The 19,039-nt window shown below is 37.7% G+C and overlaps 1 protein-coding gene across 1 annotated transcript in view; it reads right to left on the bottom strand.

Moving 5' to 3' along the window:
- The window catches only part of KHDRBS2 (KH RNA binding domain containing, signal transduction associated 2), a 372,404-nt gene that overhangs the window by 169,241 nt on the left and 184,124 nt on the right, over positions 1-19,039 (bottom strand). Inside the window, 1 exon segment of the mRNA XM_086461500.1 lies at positions 9,976-10,122. Within this exon segment, the coding sequence (XP_086317626.1) occupies positions 9,976-10,122 (147 nt within the window).

Below are 19,039 nucleotides of genomic sequence, written 5' to 3'. Positions count from 1 at the left end.
TCCTTAAAAAAATTGCTACAGACACGCATATTTAGGGAAACTTTCTAATTAAGAAGTTTTGAGCCCTGTCACTTATGCCATTCAAGTGATAGATTTTTATGGGAGTATCACATGTCGCTAACATAATTAATATTATCAACAACTTTCTCACTGAATATGAAATCAAATTTGTTGATAAATGTATTTTATCAAGACATAAAAACATCAAGGCAGTGGTTAGATTCCTTTCTCAAATTTTTTGTAAGTTGCAATCTTTCCCAACTATTTAGTGAAGGACCGGTGTCAGGCTGGTCACAGCATAATCACCACGTAAGTCATGCTGCTACTGCAAGTTTCTCTTTCACTGGCCATGTTCCTATTCCACTGCTTGTCATTCCCACCCAATTAACTTTTGACTCACTGGTCAACTCCAGGTTTATCTGACAGATGTCTTGTAGTCCTAAAACAGTCAGTCCTTCCCAGTTTCATGGAATTGCTCATCCAGAAGGGTGAAGAAGATACTGTTAGTGCCCTGACTGAAGAGCAAATGTCCACATAAGGTCAAACAAAAAAAAAAACCCAAAATGAATGAAGTTGTGAATGTTTGGAATACATAAAAGTTTCAGACAGAGAACATGCCTCCTACCTGACCTCCCCCCAAAATCTAAACACGAGACACAAAGTCATTAGAAATCAGCCTTCATTAGCTCTGCTGCTCACAGAACTGCTCAGACCAGCTCACTATGACCTCTTCTCCAGTTTCCTGACTTTTTTTTCTAAACAGGATTTCTTAAAACTAACATTACTGTACTAGTACATGCAAAGTAGTGCATCATTTTGGTAAGATACAACTACCACCCTGTATTTTTCCAGCTACACAACTGATACTTATGGAAACATTCTGCTTTTTCTGCATCATTAATGCTATTGATAAAATTACTATATCCAGGGATTTAAGTCTGTATCTTTTTCAGATTTCCTTTTACTTCTAATGTTCCCTGAACTCATTTGTATTATCATTGCATTGCTGGACACGTATTTCCTTCACAAACATGCAATTAAAACTAGACTTTTTATTTTATGAATTTAATTGCTATTAATCTGTCTTTTGCATCTTTTCCTGATTTTTATACAATGATTGTTTACAACTTTTGGCTGAACCACATTCAAGCTATTGATTTTCTGTAGAAAGCTGTTTTCATAGTCAACCATCAATCTTTCCTTTTCAAACTGATATTTGGAAGTATTTTTTCTTTTAAAAATCTCTCATGCCAATGAAGTTTTGTCATATTATTCCTTGTTATTAGGACACTTTACACCTTCCAAAACATCAGGAATATATACAAATATATATCCTTTACTTATTGAAACCTTCTCATGTTTGCACATACCAAATGTATTCAGGCTGTTGTCACTGGTCTTGTACAAGTTCTTTCTGTGGATGAATGTACCTTTATCCTTCCTACAGAGAATTCCTGAACAGGTTTATGTCATGATCAAGAGACATCCATTTTTGAAGATCTCCACAGATGGAGATCAAAACTCTCATCAGCCACATCAAAAGTTGCCAAAAGTGTAAGAGAGAGAACCTTGTTGATTAATAATTCTCTCTTTGGTTATAGGAGAAAGAATATTAAGAATAGTGGGCTGTTGTTGTAATTTTATTTTTTTCTGAGGGGAAGGGTTTATCGAGTGATTCAAAAAATTTGTTTTGTTCATCATATTTATGAATTATATTAAAAAATGAATAGTGAAGTGACAGCATTTCATTTAAAGTTATTCAGGGTAATAAAATCTAAAGGCTACTGCAAATAATTGCTGAAAGATCTCATTATACTCAATCACTAGAAATAAAAATGGCAGAAAAAAATTGAGTGTCGATAAATGCAAAATAATGCACATGAAAATAATTAAAATTAAGTGTTGATAAACATTAAAATACTGAAAGTAAATAGCTCTAAATTAGTTATTATCATTCAAGAAAGATGCCCTGGATTTTCTACAAATGCCATTCGGAAAACATCAAATCAGTGCAAGCAGGAAGAATGGTGGATAGTACTAGAATAAAACCTGACACTAGACCATAAAATATCAGAAGATCCATTTCACTAGTGTACTGCTTCTTGACTACCAAGATGAGGCTACTGTGTGCCCTCCTGGCCATCCCATCCCAACAAAAAATACCCCCAACAAACCCAGAGCTAAGCTAAGGAAGACACAGAAAGATGTGGAAATGGTAGTCAGAGGTATGTCCCATGGATCATCAGAGCTACCACTGCTTCTGTACAAGATAGGGGGCTTAGAAAAGAAACGAATCCAGAGCAATGTAAGAATGAGGGTTGGTGTAAGATTATCCATTGCTTTTAACTGTGCATGAAGATGAGTGCACTCATAAAATGTTAAGCAGCATCTTTAAAACAAACAAGAGGAAGTGGGCTTTTGGGTTTTTGTTTTTACACTCAGTGCATAATTGAACTGTCAAACTCATTGCCACCTGAAGTCTTCTGAGGCCAAAAACTTAACTAAGGTTCAAAAAAGCATTTCACAAGCTCAGGGAAAAGAAGAAAAATCTGCCACACGGTATAAAGCTAGATGGTCTGGATACAGCCTTGAATAAAAATTCAATTTTTGACTGTTGGAAGCTGAAATAACACAACAGAGGAAAGATTACTCTGTATTGGGGCTTTTTCTTTTACACTTTCCTAAGCGAGCATAACTCTGCATCCTTAGAATTGGCTACACTGACCTTTGCTACATTAAGAAAAAAGATAGAAAGTTTAAAAATGCCACCAAAATCTTTTCTCTTCCCTCTTTTTTTTTTTTTTTTACAAACAAGCAACGAAACAAACAAACAAAAAAACCCAAACCCCAACACACTGCCTCTGTATTATTTGCAGTACACTTTTCAATTTGAATTAAAGCAGGAGAAGAAATGTTTTATTCGCGTCTATCTCCACAAATGAATTACACCTCAGAAATCTCATTGTCATTTTGCTGAAATAAGATAAACAGAGATAAAGTAACCTGGCTAAGCCACAGACCAAATCCTTAAAAGAGACAAAATAAATCTTATCTCCTTGCTTTCAGTCTTACGTTTATAACCCCAATATTGTCCTTTTCTTTCCTTATATTGATGGCTGAAAAACCAAGACGGTAGCCTATATGATGGAAACACATAACCATATCTTGCTCATATTTAATTTTCATGATTACAAAGTATATTCTTTGCATGAAAAACAATTATTTTAATAACACTTTTCATACCTAGTTTTATACAGAACCATGTGGCATTTCGTTTTCAGACCATGAAGTTGCAGCCTCTTCACTGGGTCCAATACCCAGCCTATACTGACGAGACAATTGGCTAAACTTGTACTCACACACAGAGCACTTAAATGAAACGCCAGATGTGTAGGAGGGTCTGGTGGTCCCTCTGAGGCAAAGGGGTTTGTACAGTCTAATGTGCAATACCATAGCCAAATTCTTGCTACATATTACAGACCTGCTATTAGGAAACTAGGAGCAATACTGTAGGATACAAATTTCTCTGCATTGAATTTTATCACCTACACTCAAATAATTGCTTCTGATCTGTCACTGGTGAAAAACCTAAGCCATAGCAAGAGGAAGCAACAAGACAAGGCTATAAAATTGCTGATGAATACAGACTCACAAAACAAGTAATAAATATTTCTTTAAACTACAGCCATGTCTCAATAGTCTGATCAGATTAATCGTCAGTGTAAAATCCCTGATCAGGTTAATGTCTCTGGTTAAACTGAAAGGCAAACCAAAGGGCTGGCTCTGGCAACAAGGCTGTGCCTTTTAGATAGATTCCTTTGTGTGTCAAAAAGAGATCACCAAGGGACTGCTTTCACCAACTAAATATGTCTCTGGCATATCCAAAATGGTCTCTCCCACTCAGAGTGGGAGTATCAACCCTTAAAGCACACGTTAAGCTGTGAAACAGCTATACAACCTGGAAGCATCTGGGGAGCTAAGCCTAGGCAAAAATTTGTTGGTCTGGCATGCCAACAGGTGACCCACTCATCATCACAGAAATTTAAAGACATTTGAGGAATTATGTGCTTTTTGTGTTACTATCCATTTTATAGCTTAACAGCAGAAAGAACCAGTAGTGTATACTGTGTATCAGTAAGCACAGAAAAATTCAGTCAGTTGAGAAATACTGGGGTTTAATTTTCAACTTAAAAGGCCATTTTAGTGTATGTATCCACGCGCAAGACTTCACTTCGAGGGACAGCTTTACGATTATTTTCATCAAACTTAAAACGAGTGATTTAAACTATGCAAGTGCTGCTGTTCAACTGGCCAATGTTGTGCTTAAGAAAAACTCCAGTCTCTAAGAAGTCAAGAACCGCTGTCCACAAGTTATGATAACTCTCTTGAGCACACTTGTGCTTGAATATATTTATAATAATTTGATTCGATAAGTAACATTTAGGAAAAAAAGCTGTGAAGAGGAAATGCGCTATGACATTTTAGGCCTTGACAGAATTGCTGAATATTTTTTCCTTGATTATTAAAACTTGTGCGTGAAATTGCCAGACATATTGCACACTGGGAAAAACAGAACCCAGCACAACTGAAAGAGCTGCTCAAATAATTTCCTTATCATAGTTTTTAAATAATTACTGTAGTAATTATTTATTAACGCAAGCATCTTTGCAGAATGTGCAAGTATGAATTATTTACTTTGACAGGTATAAAAGACATCTCTTTTAGAGATGCAGCTGTGCTGCTCCACATACTTAGGGAAATACTTTTCCTGTTGAAGTTCTTTGAAAGATGACAAAAGGAGTGATACCCTGCCTCTCCATAATAATATAGGTTATTTTGTAACAAAATTAAGATGGAGTAACCATGGAGGCTGGATTTTACCTCATCTTCTTACCACTTCACACAGTGGCTTGTCTGGGATTTCATGTTCTAGAAACTGCTGCTGTAACTGCGATTCTTATAATGGAGGCTGTGTTTTTTATACTGTATTTTTGTACCACTTTTTGAGAAGTATTGGTAAAGTGATTGCTTTTTTAATGTATATAAAACTGTATGTAAATACAGATTTCATATTATACTGTAGCACAGAAGAAATTCAGATGGCTAGTAAAACGTGCAAAATAAATGTCATATATCTACATATACCTGTACCTGTTTTGACAAAAAATTTGTTACTGTGTGCTATATATACTACAATATAGCCAGCACAACATGGCATAAGAGATCATTAGTAACTTTGGTCTGTAGCATATACAAATTACTATATATATAGAAAATGTATATTTGAAGTAAAACAATTTCTTTCGAAACATTAACTAAAGAAAGACCTTCAAAGGATTAAATTCTACTTTAAGATTATTTAATTGTTCCCACCAAAACAAATTAGGATCGAAGTTAGTTTTCAACTCCCCCCAAATCTCCACTTTTTCATACATACTTCTGCTACGAATAACTTTCAGTATGAAATTAGTAACTTTTTATTTCACTGAAAGGCTCCTTTTCCTCAGTAATTTTCCATCTTTAGTCAGGAAGACTGAAGAGAATTCTTAAATGATTGGTAAGAAAATTATTTTAATCAATGGTGTGGAGCAAGGTGAAGATAAAAGGACTGAAGCTAACTACTCAAATAAGAGATTTAGGCATCTACAAGAAAGTCTGGAAGACACTGTAGCCTAAATTCACAACAACGTAAAAACCTGCATTCACCTGCTGCCTCATCACACTAATTCCTAATAAAGGAACCTGATCTGATAAACACCCTCAGAAAACACCAAGATACGCAGGCAGCTGATCACAAGTGATCATCCGTCATCTGGACTGCATTGACCATGTGGTTACTCCCAGCACCTGAGTGGCGCCAATATGCCTCAATTTAAAGCCGATACAAGTGGCTTGGAAAATGTATGCAAATAAGTTGAACAGCAGCTCTTAAAGTGGTAATTGGTTCAATTTCTGATCATCTGATCCCACAGTTGTAAACAATCTTTTTAAAGCAGTTCTATCACCACAGCTGCAACCTGCCCTCTACATAATAGCTCCCTATTATAGAGCACTCACGCTAAAATGAATGATCAGTATCAGGGACCTGCTTCCCTCATTGTCCCAAGGGATGCTAACCATGTCAAATAAAAATGCTCTACTTAAAGGGATAGAAATGGCTGTCAGAAAAAGATTTTGCATGTGTTAGGAAGCACAGAACTCCTAAAGACAGTATAGCCCCTTACTATACGAAAATAATAGCTTGTTCAGAAAACATATTTGTAAGTATGGACGTAAATCAGAATGATATAGTCATATCTGATAAGAATGAGGTAGCATTCCACTGCTAATTAATGGTGAAGAAAGTTTCACAGCATATAATAGCTATGAACCTTTTAAACTCAGCACAGCTTGAAAAGCTTCTAAGCTATTTCCCACACGCACTGGCCATTTTAAACATCTCCCCTTCTAGCTCACTGGCCCTGCATCCCATTCTGAGGCACTGAGATATAACAGGCTTAGGTTCCTCACACAGACCTAGGACCCTGGTAGTTTGGGGTCAGAAGTACTTGGCAGTCAGACACCTACGGACTTCATCGAATCTGTATTGGCTGCAGAGGTGCATCTGCAAAACACATGTCCTCTTCCTACGCATCCCTACTGTTTGTACTTTCCACATAGCTAATACTGGATAACTTACATTATGTTAACATCAGATCCAAATTTATCTTTACCCTAAAATCTTAACATGGGGGAGCACACTTTGGTTTTAATTTTCACTAGGTTGCCAAAAAACAATGGAGCAGGCAGTTGTGTTTCAAAACTCTGAGGTATTAATCCTATTTACTTAATCATGGCTCTTTTGATCTGTCATGTTTCGATTATGTTCAAATGTTCATATTGAGAGTAAACTTCAAAATAAAATGGAGCGCAATATCTAGCTATTAACTGGATATAAGACACCCCCCTCACCAAAGCCAAAGCTTTGCATAATAACCAACAAAGATCTAGCAAAGTCACTCAGAAAATAAATCTTCTCCACCAGTTAGCAACACCCTGATGGCAGCTCCCACACAGACCTCAAGCCATTTGCAAAATGGAAGCAGCAGAGAGCAAATGAAGCAGCTTGGCTTAAAAAGCGTGTCAGTCAGCTAACTACGGAAGGCTGCAGACGTTGGGGGTTCAGTCAGTCACTGGAATGCCTGTGGGAGGGATCCCAATGCACCACCTGAGGCCAAGCTGTCTGCAGCTTTGAAAGGTGTTAACATGTGGAACAACCAGTGCAAATAGTGGTACTTAAATTTCTACCTCTGACTTGGAGGTGAAATCTTCACTAGTAAAAATTTTGATATTATTCTTGGGCAAGGTCAAGGGGAAAATCAAGTAATCACATTTAAATCAAAAGTACTTGTTCATTAAAACTTTGCTTCAGTTAATAAACATCCATTTTTTTTTTCTGCAGTCTTATTCTACATTTATGACTTTTTCTATTATTACATTTTCTAGGCATTTATTTTAAAATTCAGTCTCATTAAAACTTACGGATAAAGTATAAAAGCATTCTTCCATCTTACTGACAATCAGTGTAATTTCTAAAGGCAGTATTTCACTTAAACTTCACAAAATTCATAAGCAGTGTGAAAAATCATTTGAATAGTTTATTACATCCTTGATCTGGTATAAATAAAACTGTTAGATACTGATGCTTTCATCACTGACATGCAATTCTGGTATTCACTGCTGCAATGAATTAGGTCGTATAAACAACAGAACACCATAAAACAAATTCAAGAGATGCTGTAAATAGGGAACAAAAAGGAAATCATCTAGTGCAAGTTTTTTTGAGTGTAAACCCCTTGACACATGTTGTAACCAGCCAGTTAATAATTGCTTTGTAAATTGTTGTAAATCTGAAATGAAGCAGAGGGGATAAAACTAACAAATAAGTCATAAAGTATAATTGTTACTTGTTTGGAGTGATTATTGCCACTGCCAACCAAGTTTAAAATCTTGTAACAAAGAACCTATTTTTATATTTCGTCCAGTGTAGCTATTATACTTGTGCTGGAAAATACATATAATCCTTTCAATGACTAACGTGTCACACAAAATATATGCTTGCACAGATGCTCAATATTTACAACACATGCCACATACAGCAAAATGCCACAAATTTTAACACCACTCTCATCACACAGTGCTTGCTCTCCCTTATTCACCCAGAACAGATTTCCTCAGGCTGGAAAGAATACATACTGGACGTTAAAAATCCAGGGAGTATAGGAACGGGTACCATCATCTCCGAGTCATGCTATAATGCTGGAGCTCTCTTCCAGAATGAAGAGGACACACAAATATAAACAGGAACTTCTTACAGAAACAAATTAAAGTTTGGCAAAGTCACAAAACAACTGGAAATAGGGTTATCCAAAGGACAGGAACTGGCATCCTTTGTAATTGGCCCTCTTACCAGTCTTACCTATAACACTCCAGACTTTTCAGGAATGTGTTACTTAACTATAGATTTTCTTCCAGTGTTATGGCTTAGCAGATCTTCACCATTACTTGCAGCCAAAATGTCATTCCATGTTATGTTGCCAGCATTACGACACTGACCTAATTTGTCCCTCATATTTCATGTTCAACACAGAGTCAAAAATCACGAAAAAAATGCTTTCTTGTCTCACGGTTATTTTCCAGATTTTGAATTGGTATTTTATTATCAGTGTTCCCAAACTGGAAGCACAATAAAAGGATGAAAAGGGAGAATCAGAAAGATAAGTCACCTTGTATAAACTGTGGGGCATTTATGTGCACTCACTTTGTACCAATAAACTTTATTATTTAAAAGAAATATCCAGCCGTTTATCATTAACAATTTTAAGTTACCTATTTTGTATTCTTAAAAAAATGTTTAGTTGCTCTAAAAATCTGAACATTTTAAGTACTGTACTTAATTATTGTACTTGTCATGTAGTCTCCTTTTCCCTCACCAGGAAGCCCCCACCAAATAAAACGTTTATGTTCTGCCATGCAAATATGCATATGCCTCACCTGAACATCTCTTATCTCGGCTTCATATTACTCACAATAAAAAGACAATCATTGAATCCTTCTGTTATTATTGAGAGACACAAGCACTTATTGCACTTTATTGTTTTATCACAAATAGAAACATGCTCCCATTAAATTTTTTTTTTAAGGAATGGAAGTTCTGAACATTTTTAGAGTGCTAAATATGTCAGGATAGCCCTCAGACAGTAACTCACGTAATTCTACTACTCCACAAAGCAACCTTTACTTAGTATTTAGCATGCATATACTTAAATTCTAGTACAAATTTTAAGTATGAAAATATCATGGAATACTGCATAAATGTGGAGAAAATAAATTTCAGAAAGTTTGATGTAAAATCAATACACAAAAAGGCAACTATTTCAGAAAGTGATATATTTAGTATAAATCGAACTGAAAAAGTTCCCAGCTTTAGAATATGTTTCTGCACTCTCCTAACTGACAGAGGAGTGCTAACTGTGGTCCGAGTCACGATGAGCTGTCTGAACAGAAACATCTGAGAAACGTTTTGCTCATGCTGTTTGCCGACAAGAAACTTATTAACTTCATTAGCAAGATATTTAGATAAATCATCACACAGACAAAAATGTTTTTACAGACTTAAATACTCAAAAATCTCGAAAGTGTACTGACATACTAATGACTAAAGTCTGCAACCAGAAAAAAAAGTAATCTACCCTTCCCTCCAAAACCAAGAAAGGAAAGCAAACAACAATGACAAGTGGAAATAATAAAACATCTAGAAAATATATCAGCTGTGACAATTAATGGCCTATTTGGCATCTCCTGGAGATGAAAGAACAAAAGATGAATGTCCAAGAGAACTTCTTTTTTCCTTGAGCAAAAGGTGCTTTAAAGAAGGCACAAATTAAATGCAGCAAAACCATAACCAGTTACAGAAGAATAGTATAAGCCACTTACAGGAACGAGGAATTTTTTTATTTCTTCCAAGGCATGACTCATACGAGAATACGCCTCCCCAGGTGGAGCAAACACTTCAATTAATACGTGAAGCTCATCACTCAAGTGCGCATATTTGGCTTCTCCACTTTTCCTTAGCTCTTCCTCCTATGAAAAAAGAGTGGGTTTTTTTTTTAGAACTGGGAAACTACTAATTTTGCGTTGATTTAGCATTTACAGAGAACATGACAAAAGGATATAATAGAAGCAGACTTCTAAACCCTTTGAGAAATAAAAGTCTAGTACAAGCCACTTAAAGATTTAAAAATCAATTTTGAGTGTTTGAATGATAAAACCAGCATAATTATCATCTACAACAGATTTTAATCAGCACAGTGAAAAAATGCTAAATACTGCAGAAGTGAGTACTGAAATATTAAATCCATAATGGAAAAGCTGCATTAATGTGCCTGAATCTTAGCTGTTCCCAAAAAAATAAAATAAAGATCCATTTAACCATTTCAGAGCACTTTAACAAATGGCATTGTTTATTAAGGTCTTTAAGTTATTTAATGAATATCTGTAGGCTGTACATTTTAGTACTGACAAAGGAAACTATGCCCTAGTACTTCTATTTGAGACATGAGGTCTAAGTTTCAGTCCTAGTTTGGACATATGGTACGTATGCTATCTAGTCTACATTGGTTAAGATGGTGATTTACCTCACTTAGATTTATCTTGATAATTTTTGGGTCCCAGTTTTCCAGCTATAAAATAAGCCTAAGAACCCTACTTTATTTTACGGTATGTTCTGAAACGTCAATCTGCTTTCGTATACAAGGCTTTGAGATAGTGAATGTAAATTGTAATACACATTCATAGTAGTTACCTCTGCATAAAAAGCAAAGATGTAAAATAGTGTTATCATGTTAATTGCATTAGCTATGATAACGTAATGAAAAATTTGTCATTACTATAGAAGATAGCAATAAGTAATGCTGACAATCTGATGACTTGAAAACACAGTTTTCAAAAATATTTTGAGAAAAGTAATTTTGAAAAAAATATGTATATATATCCAGTCTTTATAGATGGAAAACATAATCACAGAAAAAAAAAAAAGTAATTTGCTTAAAATTGGCTAAGAAGTTATAGTTTTTTAGCATATAGAGAAATAATACTTTATGATTATCAGATCTTCAGCTTTTCTAGGTGTTCAGATCTAGAGGCCTAGATCTGACTCCATGATAAGTCAATGTTTTGCAGGTGATGATAAAATCGTAGCCCAATAAATGCGATCCCTTATTTTACTTTAAAAAGTTGGAAATTGACAAAATTATTTTCAACTAAAATCTAAAAATTACGATAAGCAGCACAGATTGTAGAATATTTTTATCTTTACAGTTAAAGTATCTTTGGCATTTTAGCTTATCACTGAAATCTCACTGAAATGTCCATAAAAACCAGAGCATAATGTAACAGTCTATCATGAGATGTTACAATAATTTTCAGTTTTCTGGAAAAAAAAACATTTGATTGCAGCAAAAAAAAAAATTGACATTAAGTATTTCAACGGAACTAAGTTTTAGTTAGAAAGTGACATCCTAGTAATTGCTGAAAATTCATTTCATATTGTTTTTTTAAAATTCCTAAAAAAAAAATCAGAAAGCCCCAAAAGTTGTCTTCTTTCAGAAGCTGTATAGTGGTAACAGTGGCAACAACAGCAACAACGTTTCTCTTTTATTTTCTCCACAAACTTAGGAATTATTAAAACTCATCATTTTATAACCTTCAGCACATGCTTTCTGTCACTACTCAGCAGCCACTTCTATAGCTGTTAGAAACAGCAGGATAGGGCTGTGAGACCCTCAACATTTCTTTCTGAGGATATCTAATGATGTTTTTTCTTGTGGAATGTATGGGGTTAAAGACTGAATTTTCAGAGTACCTCTTCCCACAACAGAGTCAAATACCAGAAAAATGCTTCTTTTATTGCAAGTGTGTGTGCTGATAGAGAGAAACTTAAATCACTTCAGGAAAAATATGGAAGAGTAAGAACTCAGTCCATGTGAGCACTGTACCAAGCTTTGCTTCCCAAAGCCAGTGAATATGACTGAGCTTTTTAGGACTGAAATGTAGCCTTACACCAGACATCTAACAAGCAAAACAACAGACATAACTCACACTGTTGAGGAGACATCAATATGGAAGGTTACAGCTACTGGCAGATAATACAAGTGCAGTACGGATGAATGGGCTCTCCCAGGAGCATGTGAAGTTGGACGACACCTTCGTAAGTCTTCATTAGCAAGCAGCACAGCCCAACTGCACAGCAAAATGGTCAGTGCTGTGGACCCAGCATCCACACTACTTATATTTAGGATGACAGCACTACACCTTCTCTAGCACTTCAGTGTGTTTTGTTTCCTGCTAGTTGTAGCCTGGTCGCACAAACTGAGTTCCCATTAGAAATCAGAGAGCTTTCCTGAAGCCCAACTTTGGTTTAGTTTTGTAGGAGAGGAGTCTGGTTCATGTCCTGTGATCTTTGCTCACTGTAAGTAATGGCCTAGTCACTGGGAATGATCATGAGGCTCTTCTCTAAACTGCACTTCTGATTCAAACTAAAACACTAATGAATAAATACACCATGTAATACCGGTAACGACTAAGATGGATAATGAGACTTTCTAGCATCTGTTACATGAAGGCAAAATGAATGAGATTATCATAGATGTATCTTATATGGTGTTATTTATAAGGTTATCTGGTGCTGTTGGCCTTGCAAGACTCTCCACGGGTGAAGCTCTCTAATGCACCAGTCCAATTACCTGTCGACTTTGGCGTTCCTCACACAATTCTGCCTTAACCACCTGTGAGGTCTAGCTATGCTCCATGGTGCTGCCTGTAACTTTTGGCAGATTTTCATAGCTTTTTGTGTTCTATGATTTCCCACATCATGTACAGCAGCTTTCCAGACCCTGTTCAGCTTGCAGAGCCTTGGCCAGGGTCTACCCAGCAGCCAGTCATTCGCCCACAGCCCTAGCACAGGAATTGTAACTGCTTGAGCCTATTCGTGCAGACATGAACCAAATCACAGTGAAAGGCAATGTATATTGAAAGTCTGATGTATTCACTGCAGAGAACCACCCTGAAAACAATCAAAATGCAGTTAAATCTTAGGCACTGGATCTTAGGAAAAAAACCCCACAACAAACCTGGTACCTAATCAGTTCTGATTTATAAAATGAATGGAACAGATTCCCCGGGCTTCTGGATCAGTGATGGCAATCTCTCTTAATACTGACCCTTAGGATAATACTATGGTTCTTATTGACTGCATGGTGATGATATTTAACTCCACTGTGGGTTGAGCACAGCAGAGGAAACGCACACCACCTTCCAGAGACAACTGCCCTCTCATCCTGATTCTCTCCCACTCCCTTCTGTATGCCAACTCCCTTCATCTCTCTAGACTGACAGTACTATATTCCATATCCAAAGGCAGCTCCCCTCACAATATGTGGTTTAGGCTTCCTTCATCCTCATCTGCTGTTTTACAGCACAACTGTCACACGGTGCTGAAGTTCACCCGCCCTTAACCTGATGCATGGCTCCATAACACACTCCCTCATAAAAGATAACAGATATTTTGAAACACCTGCTGTGTTTTATAATTTCCAGTTGACCAAAGCAGGGAAAATGAATTATAAAACTCTACAGAAGAAATTCGAGGAGTACCGACCTCTGAAAAAGTGAAGTGTATGAGTGATAAGAACATAAAGTCCAGGAAAAATGATGAATTATCTCTGGATGAGAAAGCAGCCTTACCATTTTAAAACAATGTGTGCAGACAGAGAACTGATTTCTGTCTGTAACCCCAGCCAAAACGCTTGAATAGATCTACTGGAATGAACTTGAAAGAACAAATGGAGTTTGCATAGCAAACAAAATTACACAATCCAGACTGATGGATAGAAAGTGTGCTCATAAAATTGAAATAACAGAATATCCAAGAATAATAGAAGAGAAACCTGCAGCAGGAATTGTGTAGATCTCAGAGATAAATTTCATCAATACAATACATAGAACTTCCTATAATGTAACAATTACAGCTATGAAAAGAAACAATGGGTACTTGAAGAACAATATGAGAATTGCAAGAGATTCCTTATCTTGCAAGAATTTGCAAATAAAAGCATAGTGCAGAGACTAGACAAAGATGATAAACATAGCGCTGTTGCTACAGAGGCATTATTCATAAGATAATGGACAATGCTACAGAAGAAAATTAATGAGCATGCAGTTTGACAAATGCAAACCTATTAATTTTTAATCTGGACATAAAATCAAGATGTTGTCTGCAACACTGATTGTAGTAAAAGTAACAAGTGAACTATACGGTAACAAGTAAATTAGAACAGATATAATTTCTTGGTGGTACCTGTTTTGGGATTAAAAAGCTTTCAGGTCCTAGGTCCCACGAGTAGTGAAACAGAGAACCAAAAAAAAGAGGAACAATTTGAGAATGGATGAGGTGGAATGGGACAGTTCTCAGCAGAGTACAGAGCAAAGCTAAAGGAGTTTAGACATCCCTTGACTCTTGTTTTTTAAACCAGTTACTCTCACTCCAGCAGGAAGAATAAAGGAGATGGTGAGTACATGAGGTGAGCTCACACAGCAGAGTTAGGAGAGTGGGTGTACAACACCTGTAGTCAGCCACAGAGACTCGATAATGAAATACAGGCATGTAGAAAAAGCATTGCTTAAAATAGAGGAAATTTTTTGAGATACAGGTGATAATAATTATTTTTCTACATTTGATATGTCATTAAAATTCTTGTAGTTACTTTGGTGAAATGGAGCAGTACATTCAGTACTGCCTTGGGCAAACAGGCCCTTTAATTCAAGGCTGCTTTATTTCCTGAAGATTTTCATAATGAAATACACCACCACCTTAATGACGAAGAGGTCCTAAGCTGTACCTAGATCATGTTTTTGTTTAGACAGGTGAGAAGGAAAACAAAGTCAAACCAGAAGAATGTGATGATAACATAATCATTGAATCATTTTGAAAGAGCCCGAACACCTGGGGTGAATATTAGGTGAACAAAACACACATTCTGTGAAAGAAAATAAATGTTTAGGAGAAAGGTTAACACATTAAAGTGGTACATGCTGAAACTGAGGCTACAACCTGTGACCACCGTGACTAACAACTACTGATCTATGTACAAATTACCTGCCAGAAAACTGATAGACCAGAGATAGAGCTCACAAACCCACAAATGTTCCTACACTTGCACAAATCCAAGCAAAAGCTAAAGCAGCCTAAGTAAGAATCACCTGGTTGTTAGACAACTGCTGCTAGAACTAAACAAGCCAAAGACGTTCAATGGATATAACCAATGAATTGCAAGTTTGCAAAGCTAATGCAGAAATTAAAGATCCTCAAGAAATGCATAATTATCATACCTTAAGATGATCCTAAGAAGATTATGTTAATCTTAAAACTTATGATCACAACTAGGGACTGCTGCATTCAGGGTGCCTTCAGATTCAGGATTAATTTGCCTTAATTAATGAAAGCACAAAATGTCATATGTTTTTATTTATGAGAGACTAATTACCAATTTGTAGCAACCAAGTTACAAAGTAGGTTGTTCGAACTCCCACTAAGCTGTTACACTCTTACTATGGGCAAAAATATACCTTATATGAAGTAATTTTTTTTTTCTTAATAAAGTTGAAAAAGTCTAATCAAAGAATTATTAGTAGTCTAGTTCCATACTAACATTTGCAGCTCAAATTACACGCAGATAAAATGACATATACAAAAACTTTCTAGTGTCTGACCCTTTCCCTAGTGTTGTGCTCACCCTTCAACTGCCCTGGGGGTTAATGGCACCAGCTAGCGGCAGGGGGCATTGCTGTGAGTAGGCAGCACCTTGAGTCCTTTGCTGCAAGACGTGTAACACCGATGGTGATAATTTCTTCCTCTTCTCTCCAGGAAGCACTTGGGGTAATTTTTATGTTTGTGAATATGCTACAGGAATTGCTCTTTCTCCATCATTTTGCAACTCCATTCCCCATCCAAATTCATTATATATGGTAAGTTTTACATATGCCGTGTGCTTTTTCTCTGCTCTCTTTGTTACTCATAAAGTGATTTTACCCAGCTTCCAGTGTTGCACTCCTTTAATGATACCTTTGATACCAAGTCCCTGTTTACAGCCCTGTAGCCTTCTCTATCAACTCGCGCCTTTGCCTTCAAGGCCTCGACTTCCATCCCACCCCTGTACTTCTCTCTGCTGCAGGTTTATTCTTGGGGCAGAGCAGCACCCTCTACACAGAACAACATTGACTTATCGCTATCTATTAGTTACAAATATAGTAGAAATCTAGGCAAAAGCTAAAATAACATAGGTAAGAATCACTCGGCCATTAGACAACTGCTGCTAGAAGTAAGAGAGCTCAAAGGGAGGTGGGGGAAGACCAAGGCCAGCCCAGAGCAAGCCTGGCAGGTCCCAAGACCTGTGCTGTTGCCTCAGCACAAAGCCTGTGGCCTGTGACAAGCGACGGCAACGATGTATTTTGTGAGATACAGGGCTACAAGTATCATTGGAAAGAAAACATATTGCCTTTCCTGAACAGGTCTGAAAAATACTCCTGGGATACAGAGATTGTATTTTCAGCTACAAATGTCTAATTTTCGACCTAAATACACACCTGGATGAGACCTACTGCTTTCAGTGCACTCCCCAGTTCAATCAGCAGATTTCAACACTAAACACATGTCTATCACAGGGTTTAAAGAACAATCATTTGGGCTCTGCCACCATGTGAGCTGTGATTGCTAGAGCTACTGCTGAGTCTCTGCACAAAGTGACCAACACTAATTAGCACAAAACACATTTCCAAACCTCATCATCACTTTAGGATGGGCTCCTCACTATGATACAAGATTGACTTCAGCAAGGCTTTTGACACTGCCTCACAGAACATCCTCACAGGCAAACTTAGGAACTGTGGGTTCGATGTGTGGACAGTGAGGTGGATTGAGAACTGGCTGAATGGCAGAGCTCAGAGGGTTGTCATCAGCAGCACAGAGTCTGGCTGGAGGCCTGTGGCTAGTGGTGTTCCCCAGGGGTCAGTGCTGGGCTCAGTCTTGTTCAATATAAAATCAAAGAATCATAGAATGGTTTGAGTTGGAAGGGACCTTAAAGGTCATCTAGTCTCAACCCCCCTGACATGGGCAGGCATACTTTCCACTAGGTTGCTCAAAGCCCCATCCAGCCTGGCCTTGAACATTTCCAGGGAGGGGGCAGCCACAGCTTCTCTGGGAAACCTGTTCCAGTGCCTCATCATCCCCACAGTAAAAGATTTCTTCCTAATCTAAATCTCCCCTCTTTCACTTTGAAACCATTACCCCTTGTATCATGACACTCCCTGATCAAGTCCCTCTCCATCCTTCCTGTAGGCCCCCTTAAAGTACTGGAAGGCTGCTATAAGGTCTCCCTGGAGCCTTCTGTTCTCCAGGCTGAACAACTTCAACTCTCTCAGCCTGATAAACATATTCACCAACGACCTGGATGAAGCGATGGAGTGTGCCCTCAGCAAGTTTGCTGATGATACAAAACTGGGAGAAGCAGCTGACACACCAGAAGGCTGTGCTGTCATTCAGCAAGGCCTGGACAGGCTGAAGAGCTAGGTGGAGAGGAACCAGATGAGGTTCAATAAGGGCAAGTGTAGGGTCCTGCACCTGGGGAGGAATAACTCCATGCACCAGTATAGGCTGGGGGTTGAGCTGCTGGAGAGAAGCTCTGTGGAGAAGGATCTGGGAGTCCTGGTCAACAGCAAGATAACCATGTGCCAGCCATGTGCCCTTGTGGCCAAAAAGGCCAATGGGATCCTGGGGTGCATTAAGAAGAGTGTGGCCAGCAGGTCGAAGGAGCTTCTCCTTCCCCTCCACTCTGCCCTGGTGAGGCCACACCTGGAGTGCTGTGTCCAGTTCTGGCCTCCCCAGTTCAAGAGGGACAGGGAACTACCGGAGAGAGTCCAGCAGAGGGCTATGAAGACGATTAGGGGACTGGAGCATCTCCCCTACCAGGAGAGGCTGAGAGACCTGGGTCTGTTTAGCCTGGAGAAGAGAAAGCTGAGAGGGGACCTTATCAACACTTCTAAATATCTAAAGGGTGGGTGTCAAGAGGATGAGGCCAGAATCTTTTCACTGGTGCCCATAGACAGGACAAGGGTCAACGGGCACAAACTGGAGCACAGAAGTTCTGTCTGAACATGAGGAAACACTTTATATTGATGGTGACAGAGCATGGAACAGGCTGCCCAGAGAGGATGTGAAGTCTCCTTCCCTGGAGATATTCAAAACCCACCTGGACATGGTCCTCTACCTGCTTTAGCAGGGGGGTTGGACTAGATGATATCCAGAGGTCCCTTCCAACCCCTGCCATTCTGTGATTCTGTGATTTTGTTCAACTACACCAGGCTGCTGACAGTCAAGTGCCAAAGCAACACATTCAGAAGGATAAATACAGTTATTCAGTGATTTTTAAAAAGTAAGACTAGAGAGATTTTATAATGGCTGATGACACTGTAAGAACTTTAAGAGCTTACTGTGTCAAAAATAAGGCAATGAGCCTGTTGCAGAAGATAAAAAGATCCTCTGAGCAAAGCAAACATAGCTGTGTTTACACTGGTTAGAGGAAATTGTTATTTCTTTTCCTCTGCTGTTACTCTTACTTTCCAGAAATAATTTTACTAGTCCTGTTACATCTTTCTAGCTCTATTTATTACATTGTTTTTGGAGCCAAGTTATCTTGGTTTTATAAATTTTAATCCTTTTTTTTTTAGAGATAGAGAAGGTGAACGGTCACCTTAAAGTGATACAAATGTTACAGACACCAGAAAGCTCTATTAATGTTTTAGGTAATTCAACAAGCTAGCTGATAACAAATTATGAGACATCTTGAAAAGAAGGTTAACTGTATTTATGCTAAGAATTCCATACATAGACAATAATAGTAGGATATTTATTTATCTACAATTCTTATTATTCAGGAAACATTCATCT

Source organism: Leptosomus discolor, chromosome 2, assembly GCF_034619465.1.
Source record: "Leptosomus discolor isolate bLepDis1 chromosome 2, bLepDis1.hap2, whole genome shotgun sequence".
NCBI lineage: Eukaryota > Metazoa > Chordata > Aves > Leptosomiformes > Leptosomidae > Leptosomus > Leptosomus discolor.
Note: the sequence above shows the minus strand (reverse complement) of the source record. Positions and strands in the feature narration are given on the sequence as shown.